The sequence below is a fragment of the Crocodylus porosus genome, unplaced genomic scaffold, assembly GCF_001723895.1.
Source record: "Crocodylus porosus isolate Cpor-Errol unplaced genomic scaffold, CroPor_comp1, whole genome shotgun sequence".
Classification (NCBI taxonomy): domain Eukaryota; kingdom Metazoa; phylum Chordata; order Crocodylia; family Crocodylidae; genus Crocodylus; species Crocodylus porosus.
The window spans coordinates 99,107,683-99,121,874 of NW_017728943.1; the positions used below are offsets into that span (position 1 = coordinate 99,107,683).

A 14,192-nucleotide genomic window follows, 5' to 3' on the forward strand; every position below is an offset into this window, starting at 1 on the left:
GCAAGCCCTTAGCCATACGAGTGGCCCTTCTGTGGACCCTCTCCAGGTTATCCACATCCCTCTTGAAGTGTGGTGCCCAAAACTGGACGCAGTACTCCAACTGCAGTCTGACCAGCGCCCGATAGAGGGGAAGTATCACCTCCTTGGTTCTGTTTGTCATGCATCTGCTGATGCATGACGAAGTGCAGTTAGCTTTTTTGATGACTTCGTCACACTGACGACTCATGTTCATCTTAGAGTCTACTAGGACTCCAAGATCCCCTTCTGCTTCCATGCTACCGAGCAGGCCATTTCCTAGACGGTAGATGTGCTGGACATTTTTCCTCCCTAGGTGCAGCACTTTGCATTTCTCCTTGTTAAATCGCATTCTATTGTTTTCTGCCCATTTGTCCAACCTGTCCAGGTCTGCCTGTAATTGTTCCCTGTCCTCCGGTGTGTCCACTTCTCCCCACAGTTTTGTATCATCCGCAAACTTGGATAGAGTACACTTCACTTCCTCATCCCAGTCACTGATGAAGACATTGAAGAGTATCGGTCCAAGGACTGATCCTTACAGGACCCTACTGCCCGCTCTTTTCCAGGTCGATACCGGCCCATCCACTACCACTCTCTGGGTATGACCCTTTAGCCAATTTGCCACCCACCGGACTGTGTAATCATCCAAGTCACAGCCTCTTAACTAGTTCACCAGTATGGGATGGAATACCATATTGAAGGCCTGCTTGAAGTCTAAGTAAACAGTGTCAACCCCTACTTCTGTGTCCAGGTGTTTTGTAACCTGGTCATAAAAAGAGACCAGATTAGTCAGGCATGATCTACCTGCTACGAACCTATGCTGGTTTCCCCTCAGCATAATTTTTCCTGCTGGGCTCTCACATATATGAGCCTTAATAATTTTTCCAAAGACTTTGCCAAGGATGGAGGTGAGACTGACTGGGCTATAGTTGCCTGGATCCTCCTTCTTCCCTTTCTTGAAAATACAGACCACGTTGGTCCTTTTCCAGTCCTCTGGGACCTGTCCCGTGCACCACGAGAGCTCAAATATTTTTGCCAGTGGCTGTGCAATGACATCAGCCAGGGCCTTCAGTACCCTTGGATGGAGCTCATCCAGTCCTGCCGACTTATACACATCCAGTCCTTCCAAGTGACTCTACACCATCTCAGGGTCAACACTTGATATATTAAGGGTTTTTAAATAACACTAGAGGTAATCAGAATATAGTGGCCCTGAAAAAATAGAAAAAACTTTGGGATACAATAATGTTAAAATCATTTCAGCCACCACTTTTATTTTATTTTATTTTATTTTGTATACACTGCCATTACAAATTTAAAAAAATGTATTTTGAAAAGTTTAGGAAGATATTTTATGTTACTGTAGGTGAGAAGGAAGCCTAAATTTAAAACAAAACCATTTTCCTGGCCTTTTAATAGTTGGATGTTGCTAAGCCTGTAGAAGTATTGCAAGGATTATGACTATATCTATCCTGTTGTGCTGCCATAAATCAGGGATGTTTGGATGATCCTGCCTTGAGCAGGGGCCTGGACTATATTACTTCATGAAGCTCCTTCCAGCCTTACTTTCCAATGTGCCTACATTGTTTTGGCAGACAGCAGCCAACACAAGCCACAAAACTGTGTACATGCACACACGTTTAGCAGCTCCTTGTGGCTCAACTGCATAGCTAAAGCACCAGAACACAAAATGCAGTATGGGAAGGCAACAGCTGCTACGTGAATTGTGGGAGCCAACCAGAAGTACTGGAGTAACTGCAGGCACCTTCATTCACCATTAGGAAGCAGGAGAAGCCCTCTAACTCTGCCAGCAGAGTGGAGGTTTCTACTGCCACAGAAGATGTGGGTCTGAAAGCCATTCAAAGTTTTACCAGAAGAACTGGAGAGCAAATGAAACTGAAGAGCTTGTGGTGTTACAAAAAAGGAAGAGCAGGTGCTGGTGGTCTCAGAACAGAATTAAGAACCCTAAATTGCTTGGGCAAGATTCTACATTGTGCTTAAGAGCAAGCTCGCAACCCAGCAGGACTGTTATTAATGTGGGGCTAAGCCATCTTTCTACAACACCAGGTTTGGGCTGCTCTAGGGATGAGAGACCGTTATGAAACTTATGTTAGCTCTCACACCTCTCTGAATGAATGCAGTTCCTCTAAGCTGACTTACAGATTACAGTGTTGCTCAAAATCTCCGGCATGCCTTTCCCAGGTGCTCCCTTGGCATGTCCCCTTGCTAGACGATCCCTGGAAGAACCCTTGTGGTGGTTTTCATCAGCTCCTGTGCCCAGTGAATTTATCCATGGCTGAACCCTTGGAGTCCATTCCTGCTGCTTTGTAGGGCTGTGCGAGGCTTCAGACTGTGCTTCAGATCTGGAGAAGCTTTGGATGCTGAAGTGTCCGAAGCAGCATGTCCATATTGAAGCACTGGCTTTGTTAGGCTTTTTGAAGTGGTTAGGAGCTTCTGAACTGCTTCGGAAAATCTTTGGAGCTGCTTCGGAGATCTGGCCATAGGTTGTAATGGGGAATCAATGAAATATCTATAACTTTGTTGTTTTTTGTTTGATTTGGATGAAACTTGCAGGGGTGGTAGCTTCTGCTGAGAGCATGAAGCCTGCCACATTTCAAGAAGATTGGTGAAGATACAGTTTGAGGGGAACTGTACTCCAAATTCTTGAAAGCAAAACTCATGTCATGTATATGTTATACCACAGCGGGGTGAAAACTGCGGGGGTGGTAGCCCCTGATGAGGCCACAAAGCCTGCTAAATTTCAAGAAGGTAGGTGCAGGGGTTTGGGGGAAACTGCACCTCAAGCTGCAGACAAGCAAAACTCGTGACATGGGTGACACTGTGTGTTAAGGTGCAGCAGGGTGAAATCTGCAGGGATGGTAGCCCCTGCTTATGTCCTTGAAACTTGGCAGGCTTTGTGGCCTCAGCAGGGGCCACCACCCCTGCAGTTTTCAGCCCACTGCACCTTAACACACCCAGGGTCATCTATGTCACGAGTTTTGCCTGTCAGCAGCTTGAGGTGCAGTTCCCCCCAAACCCCTGAACATATCACCTTGAAACTTGGCAGGCTTTGTGGCCTCACCAGGGGTACCATCCCTGCATTGTTGACCCCCCTGTGACTTAACACATAGAAGTGACATGAGTTTTGCTTTCAAGAATTTGAGGTACAGTTCCCCCCAAAATCCCTGCTTTGGAGCCACTTCAGCCAGATCAAAGTGGGAACCTGATCCAGAGCTCCAGATCGGAACCCTGGCATCCAAAGCGGCCAGATCCTAAGCTGGATTGAATAGCTACCTACTTGCACAGGCCTACTGTTTTTGCCTTTTTCATCAGTTTAAAGGAACCGGAGAGGTTATGAAGACATCTCACTGATGTAATCCTGACACTGGCACCCTTTATAGGCTTGGTGTAGCAGGGCACTAGGGTGCCTGCTACTGATAACAGGAATATGGGCTCAGCTGCCACTCACCAGGGCAGCACAGGTGTGGGTTGCCAAGGCAACCAGTCTGGACAGCTGACCAGAAGGGGGCAGGGCCTGGCCTATATAAACAGAGAAGGCTGAGGCCAGAGTCAGTTCTCCTCTGGCAGTGGGGGAAGGTGTAGCTCTGTTGTAGCATGTAGAGCAGAGAAGCCTGGTGATCTGCATGAGGATACTGGGGTGGAGGAAACCCTAGGAGAGATATGAAGGAAGGTTAGCCAGGTTGGCTGGGAATTTACGTTATAGCCAGGGGATTTGTATTTTTGGTTTTGTTGTTACACCGGAGGACCAGGCGAGGCTGTAGGGGTGGAGGAGGCCTCATAGGAGCTCCCCAGTAGTGAGGGGGGTTCCTAGTGTTTGAGAGTGGTGCTGTGTTTTGGGGTGTCCCAACCCCAGCCCCAGTGGGGGCAATATCAGGAGGAGCCCAGTGTGGGCGCAGGCAAAAAGCCCCAGTGGGGCGTAAGACCCGGGAAAGGGGTCTGGGGGCCAGGTAAGGCTGAGGCTGCCTGAGCCCAACTGGGGGAAGCCCAGCAGGCGTAAGACCCAGGAAAGGGGTCTGGGGCCAAGTAAGTCCGAGGCTGCCTGAGCCCTGATTACGGGAGTCGCAAGCAGGCCCCCAGTGTGGGCGAGCACGAGGCACAGGCCCCGGTTGGGGGCGAGAGCATGGGGAGCGTGAGGCACAAGCCTCGGCTGGGGGCGAGCGCGCACGGAGATGCCCCAGGTGGGGGTGAGCATATTGAGCAGGCCCCAGTGTGGGCGACGCGAGTGTGGGGGACAGGCCCAGTGCGGGCGACGGTAGGACTTACGGGGAGCCCCTAAGGCTAGAGTGCACCGGGGCAACTGGACAGATCATTGGCTAAGTTACATCAAGGCACTGTGTCAAAGCAGATAGAAAAGGCAGCCTCCCCTAAACATTTAAAACATCAAAGACATGGCGGGCGAGATCGGTGAGGATGCATTGACACCGGCTTGACACGGTAGCCAGTGGGCACTAGGGGAGGTCACAGCACCCCTAAAGGTTGTCACACTTGGCCAAGTGAATTTTTTTTTTTCTATTTTATTCTCATTTTATTGAAGGACATAATTAATTCTCCCAGACCTGCTTCTCCAGGCTGCTGTAAGGATTAATAATGTGTATTAAGGTAAAAATTTCAAGGGGATGGGGCTTAGGAACCTATCTTGTATTGGTGCTTTTGAAAAGCTTATCTGTAAAACCTGTGAATTACCACAGAGAAGAAAAGTGCTCTGTAACGACCAGACACATCACCTTTGGCTGCCTCTACTTGGGGATTCCTTTCCATTCATGTTGGTATAGAATTAGCCATGACTGCTAAAAGAATACGTATTTCTAACTGGACATATTATATCCAATCCCATTGGACCCTGAGTTTGTTGCAGTGATCAGTACATTTTTGATCCCCAGATTTTTAGTACCGCTCATAATGTCTAGGAACATAGGCATGAGCTATCTAATAAACTGTCTCTTGGTCCAGGAGCTTCCATGACAGCTGTGCTCCCTGAGACAATGAAAAATACTGACTGATGGGGGAAGGCTCTGTAATATGGGAAGCAAAATTCTTGCAAGCTCACTTCTCTCAAGAGATGAGAATAACCATGGGCCTTCGTGTTTTAAAACTAAATACAGAATGCTTGTATGTGATTTGCCTTTCCCTCGGCAAATGTTGCATCTGCACATGTATATGGAAAAAAAACCTGTAGAATTTTAATCAAGCTATTTCTTTTAAGGGCTGGGAAGGAAGTAAGATATAATTTATGTTTTTGAATACTTGGGAGGTACTATGGAGATGTGCAGATGCTCCCAGTATGTCTCAATATTTACACCAAGACATTTATGGCAGAGCTGCCTAATTATCTCCATAGTAAATGTCTCGGCATCTACACGTGCGACCCTGTTAAGCCACAGGAAACTAATCAACTCGGCCACAGGTTAGTACTTGTAAATGTAAGCACTGTCTTTCAGCAAAGTTCATTAGTGTGCAGCAAGGCATGTGTAGACACTGATGGGGCTGGCTGGGGCACAAGGGTGTTTCAGTGCAGGGGGCTGTCTACTGGCTAGCCCCACACTGGAGCACTCTTGTGCACCAGCCAGCTCCTCCACAGGCAGCTGAGCTGGGTTGGAGGGAGCAACCCTGGGCCCCCCACCTGGGGCCCCTACCATTTGGGGCTACTCCAACCTGGTTCAATGTGCTGTGGTCCCAGGCGCACATTAAAATGTGGTGCCCAGCGTGGTATACGCTGAAATTTATTGCTCCATGCTTATTGCATGTGTAGATGCACCCACGGTGTAGTATATTGTTACAAGTGCTAGCTTTCAGCCTGAGTCTGCTACACTTGCTTGACATCATACCATAAGAATAGCTCCATTGGAATAAGAACAGTGGGGGACAAAAAATGATCCTTTTTTCTTAGTTGGCTATATACTTTTTGCTTAAGATGCATTAAAAAAGAACTAATAGTAATAACTGTGTTTGACTATTAAGAGCAAACCAGTTTCCAGGTTAGGAATATGAGCTCAATGATCATACAAACAGGATGTATGAGAAGAAATGTTAGAAAGAAAAAATGGGAAATCTTGTCTTCAAAGGAAATTGGTTATACAAAGTGTCTTTTCATTTCTAGCACAAGAAGAGTGGACCATTCCAATACAAGACTGGCAATCCAGATTGAAAAGGACCCAGGTATGGCATGGGGTGTTTTTCTAAATATTTTTCTAAAACGTGATTTATTTATTGTATTGTGGCTGTGTTTTGGAAAAGTGTAAAGCAGATGCAAAGTGCTTAATCACTATGTGAATAAAGCTGATCATTTAAAATGTAATAGAGATTAAAAACTGCAAAGATCCTGATTAAGTCACGTGGTTTGGTATGTAAATACATTCTTTATTTTTTGGGGGTTGATTAGATAGCTGCTGAGTTGTGAATCACTTATTCAATCATAGAGTCTCTGTGTGTCCATGTATATAGCAAATAACAGACAGAGTAGGTCAACTTGAAGGTCAGCTGTTGGTCAAATAACGATCTGGAAGAGTCAGTGTAAATACCCCCTTTCCACTAAGTATGACGATGAGCATTGCTTTCTAATTCTGTTGATGACCCTTGTGGAGAGCGTGTCATCTTGGGGTGAATAGAAATTTTGCAAGAAAAGAGACACAGGAAAGCAAAGGGATAAAGTGCACCTTGTGATGCTATATTACTTAACAGTGTATTAAAGGTAGCTTTGATTAATGTTAATATACAGCAGAGGTCTAGATGGTTCTGAACATTTCCTGAAAGAAAGGAAATGCTCTAAGGGGGCACGAAAGGCAGATAGCATCTTGCAAAAAGTGCTAGCATTTGGCAGGATCACATCCTTACAGAAGAAGCTGATGTAAACATTTTAGGTCAAATCCTGATCCCATTCCAGTCAATACCAAGGCTCCTACTAAGTACAGCCAGTATACTATTGGTTAATTTTAATTTCTACTTTAAAAAAAAATTGTAAAATGTAACAAAATTGAAGGGGAAGTATGAGAGAGGGGGGAATGAAGCTACAAAACTGAATAATCTATCTTCCTTTACACAAAGGATAAACTTGCTTTCTGGGTGGTAGGAACAAAAGCTACTTTTAGTATATTAAAGTGAACAAATGTGTCTTTAGATAATGGGAGAGCGAGGCATCTTAATGATCCACATTCGTTATTTTCCATTTCAAGGCATGAAATAAAAACATTTTGCTAGCATTGCTGTCAAGTGACAATAGCCTTTTATTATAATGATGTATAATAATATTGTTAAACCCAATGTTCAGGGAAAACATTTGCTTTTTCTAGTGTGGTTTAAATCTTAGTTTTCTGACTAGTTTAGATCTTCATCAAAATAGGCCAGTGGGAATATAACTCAGTGTGCGGTATAATGACCCAAATACAAAGGCAGCCCATTTAATATGAACATGACCCAAGGAGCTTGAGTGGCCTTTACAGAGTATTGGGGTGAGCTGCTGATGCATAGCAGAAGATAAATGCACTTGCCAAACCAGACATGCTCATTAAATAAGGGAATTCAAGCACATTGACACTGTATTAAGCCAGGACACACAGTTTTGGAAAGTGTGAAGCTTTTAGTTTATTTCACTAATCATAATGAAGTGCTAACTTTTAATCCAGTTTCAAAATGCACTCACATGAGTTTTTAGACTCTGTTTGGGATGCTCCTTCTCCCACGCATCTAAAGACTAATTGGCATTAGAGATGCTTATTAGTACTGCTGATTTTTACAATTAATAATAACAATTCCAGTGAAGATTGAACCTTTACACTCTTCCCCTCACTATGCTCAATTTGTGTTTTTAAAAAAATGTTTTTACAGGTAATTTGATGATGTCATGGTCTTAGTTATCCAACATCATTGGCAGGGATGGAGACTTTCTAAAGTTACTTAGAAGTTTACCCCCATCACTCCAGCTGAAGATAATAGGAGACAAAATCCCTTTGTTGGCTATGAAAGTATATTTTTTCAGCTATTAAACGGCATGTTTGGATAGTAATGGCCTAGGGAGGCATGCAATTCTTTAAAATTCATGTTAGTAAGCAAAAATGAAACTATCTTGACATAGTAGAGAGCCCTCAAACTAATTACTCCAGTGCTTCCAGAAAATTTCTGACGTTATTAAACAGGGGAGATATAGTGGTCCAGATTTGATCTGCACATCGTCTCACATCCAGTCTTCTACTTTCAGCATTGTTTTTTTGTTTTTTTTTTTTTAAATAAAAATCACATACCTGATTCTATATAAAGTAGCTAGGAGCTAGTGCAGTAGCACTTTTAAGGAGATGCTGTCACCTCCCAGGAATAGGTTGTATTATAATAACTAGCAAGAAAGTAGGACCAGATTAAAAATGGTTTGATATATATAATATATTTATCCAGAGTCATAGCATGCTCATTGAGTGAGTGCCTGAGATGGGACAGGGGAGCAGGAGAGGTCTTGGAGTATGTCAACCACTGTAAACTTGGGGCAGTGGGGGGTGAGGGGAAGAGAAGCCCTTCCTGTGCTGCTGCTGCTGCTGCTGTTGCAGCACCAGTTCCTTTGGCAACAATAGCCCCACAGCCAGGCTCCCTGGGACCCAGCTCTAGTGCCCAGTTTGCTCTTCTGAGTCCCAACACATACATATTGGCAAAGGCTTTCCTGGGGAGGGGAGGGGGTACACCATTCCACTCCCTTCACTCACTCCCTGTCCTCCAGCTACACAGCTTGGTGAAGTACTGTCCTGCCTGAATCCTATGCCTCCACTGTAGCAAAAACTCCCAGGGGGTGATTCTGGTGCCCCTTCAAACTCAGCCCCCAAGGCCCATGCCCAGTTCACACCATCTAAGTTACGGTACTGAGTTTACCTATAATAATGTTTGTTGCTGTGCTTATAGGAAGCGATGACAATAATCTCAACTCCATTTTTTATGAGCATCTGACCAGATCTCTGCAGGAGTCTCTTTGTGGAGATTTGATTCTTGGCCGCTGGGGAAACTACAGTACAGGAGACTGTTTTATTTTGACATCAGATTATTTAAATGCCTTCGTTCACTTGATTGAAATCGGAAATGGCCTTGTTACCTTCCAGCTCAGAGGACTTGAATTTCGAGGTAAGGAACTACGTACCTGGAGGAGTAGAAGACAAGCACAAACAAATTAGTTGCTGGGCTTTCTTCACATACTGAAACTCCATAGCCTGCTTATGGTACAGTAGACTGTTGAAAGGGCATATCTGGCTATAATGGCAGCCCAAAGCATTGGGAAATTGAGTTAAGTCCCTCAACACTATATATGATTTGAAAACAATACAGGAATGTTGTGTTCTTTTTATTCGTTCCTTGTTTCTGAGCCTTTTGGGTATGCTTGCATTATGCTCTTGCATCCTCAGCCATGACAGCTGCGATTCTTATAAAACTGTGTGACTTTAGGAAGTGGAGCCTGAGAAACGGTCATAAGATTGCCGTCAGATCATCCCAGTTAGCAGGAACATGAAGATGAACACCTGTCTGGTATTGACATGGTTAAGTGTTGGCATTAGGCTGCTTCTGGCTACAGTGACAGCATAGTTTGTCCTTTGAACTGGTGCTAAAAGCTGCCCAGAATGGCTGGGGTCCACTCTACTTCCTACTTGGCAGGAAGAGAAGGAGGGAGTGAGGAGCCGATTCCTAGGTTGGCATCCTACATCCCAGGCTTAGGAAATACAGTTGCTGAGACAGTTGTTGGCAGCGGAGGGAAGGTGGCCCCACTTTGTCTCTTGCTGGGAGAAGGACTGTTGCTCACTGTGAGTGCTTCTAACCGGCATTTGTGGTTCCATGTTCTTTTTTGTGGTCACTTCTGTCCTGTGTGCGTTGCTGCTAGGAAGAGAAGGAAAAGATAAAGGAAACTGCAGACCTTATCAGCCAGCTTTTAAACTCTCTCCAGGTTCTTTATACTAGGTGAAGTCGTCTAATTATTTATTTATGAAACATACAAGTGTTCTGGTAGTTTCTCAGATGTAGAAATAGTATCTCCCTGCCCAAGAGAGCTTAGGATCTAAATAGGTAACATACAAAGGCGTGGGTGAAGAAGGTATACATTGACGATGTGGCAAAAATATTCAAAGCAGGCTCTGGGTTCTCTGGGTGGTGCAGCGGAGAAGTGGGGATAGGTGTCCTTGTAGGTAAGATGTTAGGTTGGGAAACAAAAATATGGGTCCAATTCTTGACTCTGTCATGGATTGCCCTTGTGATCTTGAGTAAGCTCTGTAATATAGCGGGAGGGTGAGCATGGGGTTGTGAAGAAAAAATCATTTATGTTTGTGAGGCCCTTGGACCCTGTGGTAATGGGGCCACAGAGAGCACAGACAAAGCACAGACAAACAGATTGTAAAAAGAGGTTACATGAAGGAAAAGTAAAGAAGAGAAAGTATGCCCTATAAACTCTTATTAACAATGACAGATAGCTCTATTGCTTTCTTCATCTTCAGAGACATCTGTACAGACATTAACTTCTCCTCATGTCGCTCTAAGGTAAGCAATAGCATCCTTATTTTGAAGGTAGGCAAAATGAAGGGAGAGGGGTTAAGCACCTTGTTAAAGGCCACAGAGGGAGTTCATCGAAATTTTCCTGAGATGCTGATTCTCTTGTTTCAGGCCCAGGCCAGCAAACTATACATCTTTCCTCATTCTTTATGCATGAACATAACAATAAGCCGAGACAGGACATGCATTATTAGGTCACTGGTATAACAGTGTGACAGCTTGAACCAATTAGTTCTGCCTTTAGCAAGGAGTGCTACAGTAGCACTGGCTTCAAAAGGAGATAAAACTTTGTGTTAAATAATTAACTCCTTTGAAGCCAGTACTAGGCAGCCTGAATGCCTCTTAGTTGCAGTTTATCCCGTTTTGCTGGAAGAAGGAAAAATAAGACACACAATATATAACATGTATTAATCTGAAAAGTAGATTCCTGTAAGAATTGCCCTATCCCTTTCCCTATGCAGAGACTTAAATGTGTTTAAAAAAGGTTTTTAGTTTAAATTCCTTTTGGACTTTTTCTGAGTAGCAGAGCAGAAGTAGCTCTATTACATGTAGATAAGTCTCTGTTATTTGACGTTCTTGTTTGGATTAAAATATCTCATTGAGGAGCTTAAAGTGCCTTTGATAATATTACCACTTTACCTCACTACCACTTGTTTGTCTCCATCTTTCCATTCCCTAGGCAGATAGAAGGCCTAGAAATGACAAATAGCAAAAGTGAAAAGATGCCCCCAACCCTGTCCTTGTTGGGAGAGAAGATGGGGGTATAGCAGGCAAAATTAATTAGCTGGAAATAGAACCATGTAAAACCCAGTGTTTTTGTATCAAAGTGGTCCATGTGAACATTGACTTTGTTTTTGATCCAAGTTTGTACATTATCTCCAAGTAACATTTTTTTTTTTCATTTGAATTTGAAAGCAAACTAGTTTTAAATTGCAGAGGCTCACTGGCACACAGACTGAGCATACACAATTACATTTCATCACTCGAATTGCAAATTTTACATTATTAAAGGGGAGCTGATAGCCCCCAGTATATGAAGGTTGTCTGCTGGTTTCCCATGTAAGAGATTACTTTTGATTACTTTTTTCTCTCCTTTGCTTATGGAAAGCTCTTAGCATCTCCATTGTTTGTACTAGGTTTGTGGAATTCGATAAAGACAGCCCCTGGGCCTTTCACTTGTCCCATGAAATCCCACATAGGTTTGGCTGAATTTCAGATTTTTAAAAATCAGGACCACATTCCTCAGGAGCAAGTTAGCAGGCTGCTAAAATAAGTTTGTGCCTGAAAGCTTGCAAAAAATTTTTTTTCAACTATTTAGTTGGTCTAATAAACAGTATCGCATCTACCCAAAGAACCTTGCTAATAACCTAACATCATCATTCAAATTGCTGGGCCCACATCACTGCAGCAGTAGCAGCAGCAGTGGCAGTAACAATAAGCACCTAGAACTGGGAAGGCATGGGAGATATTGTAATAGTTGTAACACTGGAAGTGGAGCAGTTGAGGTAAGAATTTTCCTTCCTCTCTCTCTCTCTCTTTCACACACCTGCACTCACACCAACTTAGACTATCTCTCTCCACACCTCAGAACAGTAGCCAATTCCCCCCCTTCTGGGTGAAGAAGCTTACCCAAACATTGTGAGGAGGGAGTGAGCCAAACCAGATATCTCCTGACTACTCCTACAGATCCAGTAAAGGTAGAATTATTTTTCCTAAAATAATTGTGTGCCTAAATTGAAGCTTTCTAGCTATCGACCTAGGGGTTCTTGATCCTGGATGTATGCCATGACCACATAAAAATGTGTGCATGCAAAATGAACATACACCATAAGGCTATGCACTGGTTAAGCATACGTGTGCATTATCTGAGCCTGAGTCTTGAAAAGATGCCCTTGGTGGTGGGAGGCCTCCATGCTGTGGCTTCAGTATGGGAGGTTAGGGTATACACCCAGAAAGTTGGAGACCTGGGTTGAAGATTCCCCTTGTCCAGATGGGGTTTGAACCTCGGTATTTGTGACTTCTCAGCACAGTGTTTAATCACCAGGGATCCTGGTTTTCACTGTTAAAAAATGCAAAATTCTCTGATTAAAACCCCCAAAATCTGCATTTTTCCACAACTAAAATGAAACACACCACTCTCTTCCCTGCTCCATATATATTAGTTCCCCTGCTCCATATATATTAGTTAGGTATCAGTAAAACATTGTGTTTATCTATCTATAAATAAAACATTGTATCTAACTGATACGTGTGTATGTGTGTGTATATATTAAACACAATTTTTGATTGATATATTTACAATTTTAAAGCAATTTGGAAGCCTACCAGTGCCTCAATCATTATAATAAAATAAATTCTAAACAACTGCATACTTTGGCTTTGGATTTGGGGGTTTTTATTATGGAAAATCAGAGCTCCCTCTGCCCCTTTCACTCACCAGGATGTGGGTCCAGCTGCAGCTGTCTCCCCCCACCCCCCACCTTGTCATCTGTGCTCCTCCTCCCCATTGACTTACTTTCAGGGAACTGTGGGAGCTGCTCTCTATCCTGCTGCCTGGCTGCATTGCCACATGTACGCATGTGTGTTTGCACATGCACGTGGCCCCTTGCCTCTGTTCACCCTCCTTCCACTCCCCCCAGCCCCAAGCAGCCCCTTGGAGGCTGCAACTCTGCCTGCCTCCAAGGGGAAAGCTGCGGTTTCCCAGGTTTTTCTCCTTTAAAGAGGAAAATCCATGATTTTTTCCCACAGGAAATGAAAACCCAGATCCCTGCTAATCATATCACAGGTCAGACATTATCTTGCTTCCTGTCTGATGAGCCTTTTGAGGCTGAGCCACTGCCCATTGTATTTAATAGTTATTGGATAAAATGGATGGAAAAAAGTGCAGAGGGGAAGTCTCTGCCCTAGAAAGAACCTAGGACTTGTTCCTTCCAGGTCAGCATCTGCCTCAGAGCGATACATCATCTACCTTGTCTCCCCACCCCACATATTTCCCTCTGGGCTTCCAAAGAGGACAGCTTCGAAAGGAGCACTGAAGAAGGGGGTCTGGATAATACCAACTTGTGGGATGGTGTTTGGAGCCCTATGACGGAAAGTCTGAGAGAGGTGGGCCCAGAGCCAAGGTCTTTGGCTTCCAGGGCAAGGTGCTCTAATTGTTCAACAGTTGTGACCAAAATGTGACTAGTCAGGGCTCTCCTCTTCCAGTCTAACACTCACATGTCCTAAGACACATATTGAGTATGTCCTTTCACAGCATCCAAGTGGGCTTCAGCCCATGAAAGCTTGTGCTATATTTATTTCTCTACTTTGGTTAGCCTATAAGGTGAAAACCTACCCCACTTTCTGTAAGAAACTCAGCCAACACCCACACAAACACAGGCCACACAGCCATCATTCCTTGCTGCCAGCTAATGTAACTTTTGTTCAGGGTTGAAAACCTGCTAGGAATGCATAATGGGTCTGGTGTTTCAGTTGTACTTATTAGACCTTTTCCTACAATATTCCTTAAAATAATAGTAGGGAAAACATAATTTTAAAAATCCACCAATATTAGTTTGTAAAGTCAAGGAATGATTGCATGTGCAACTTTAATTCGTCTCCTTTGTGTACTTACATTATGTTCCAAGCTTATGTTCTGTGCTTGTATTCCGCTT

General features: G+C 43.9%; 1 protein-coding gene across 1 annotated transcript in view; it reads left to right on the plus strand.

Moving 5' to 3' along the window:
- Positions 1-14,192, plus strand: part of PCNX2 (pecanex homolog 2 (Drosophila)) — a 258,890-nt gene that overhangs the window by 189,197 nt on the left and 55,501 nt on the right. The window contains 2 exon segments of the mRNA XM_019549852.1: positions 6,134-6,192; positions 8,914-9,129. Of these exon segments, the coding sequence (XP_019405397.1) occupies positions 6,134-6,192; positions 8,914-9,129 (275 nt within the window).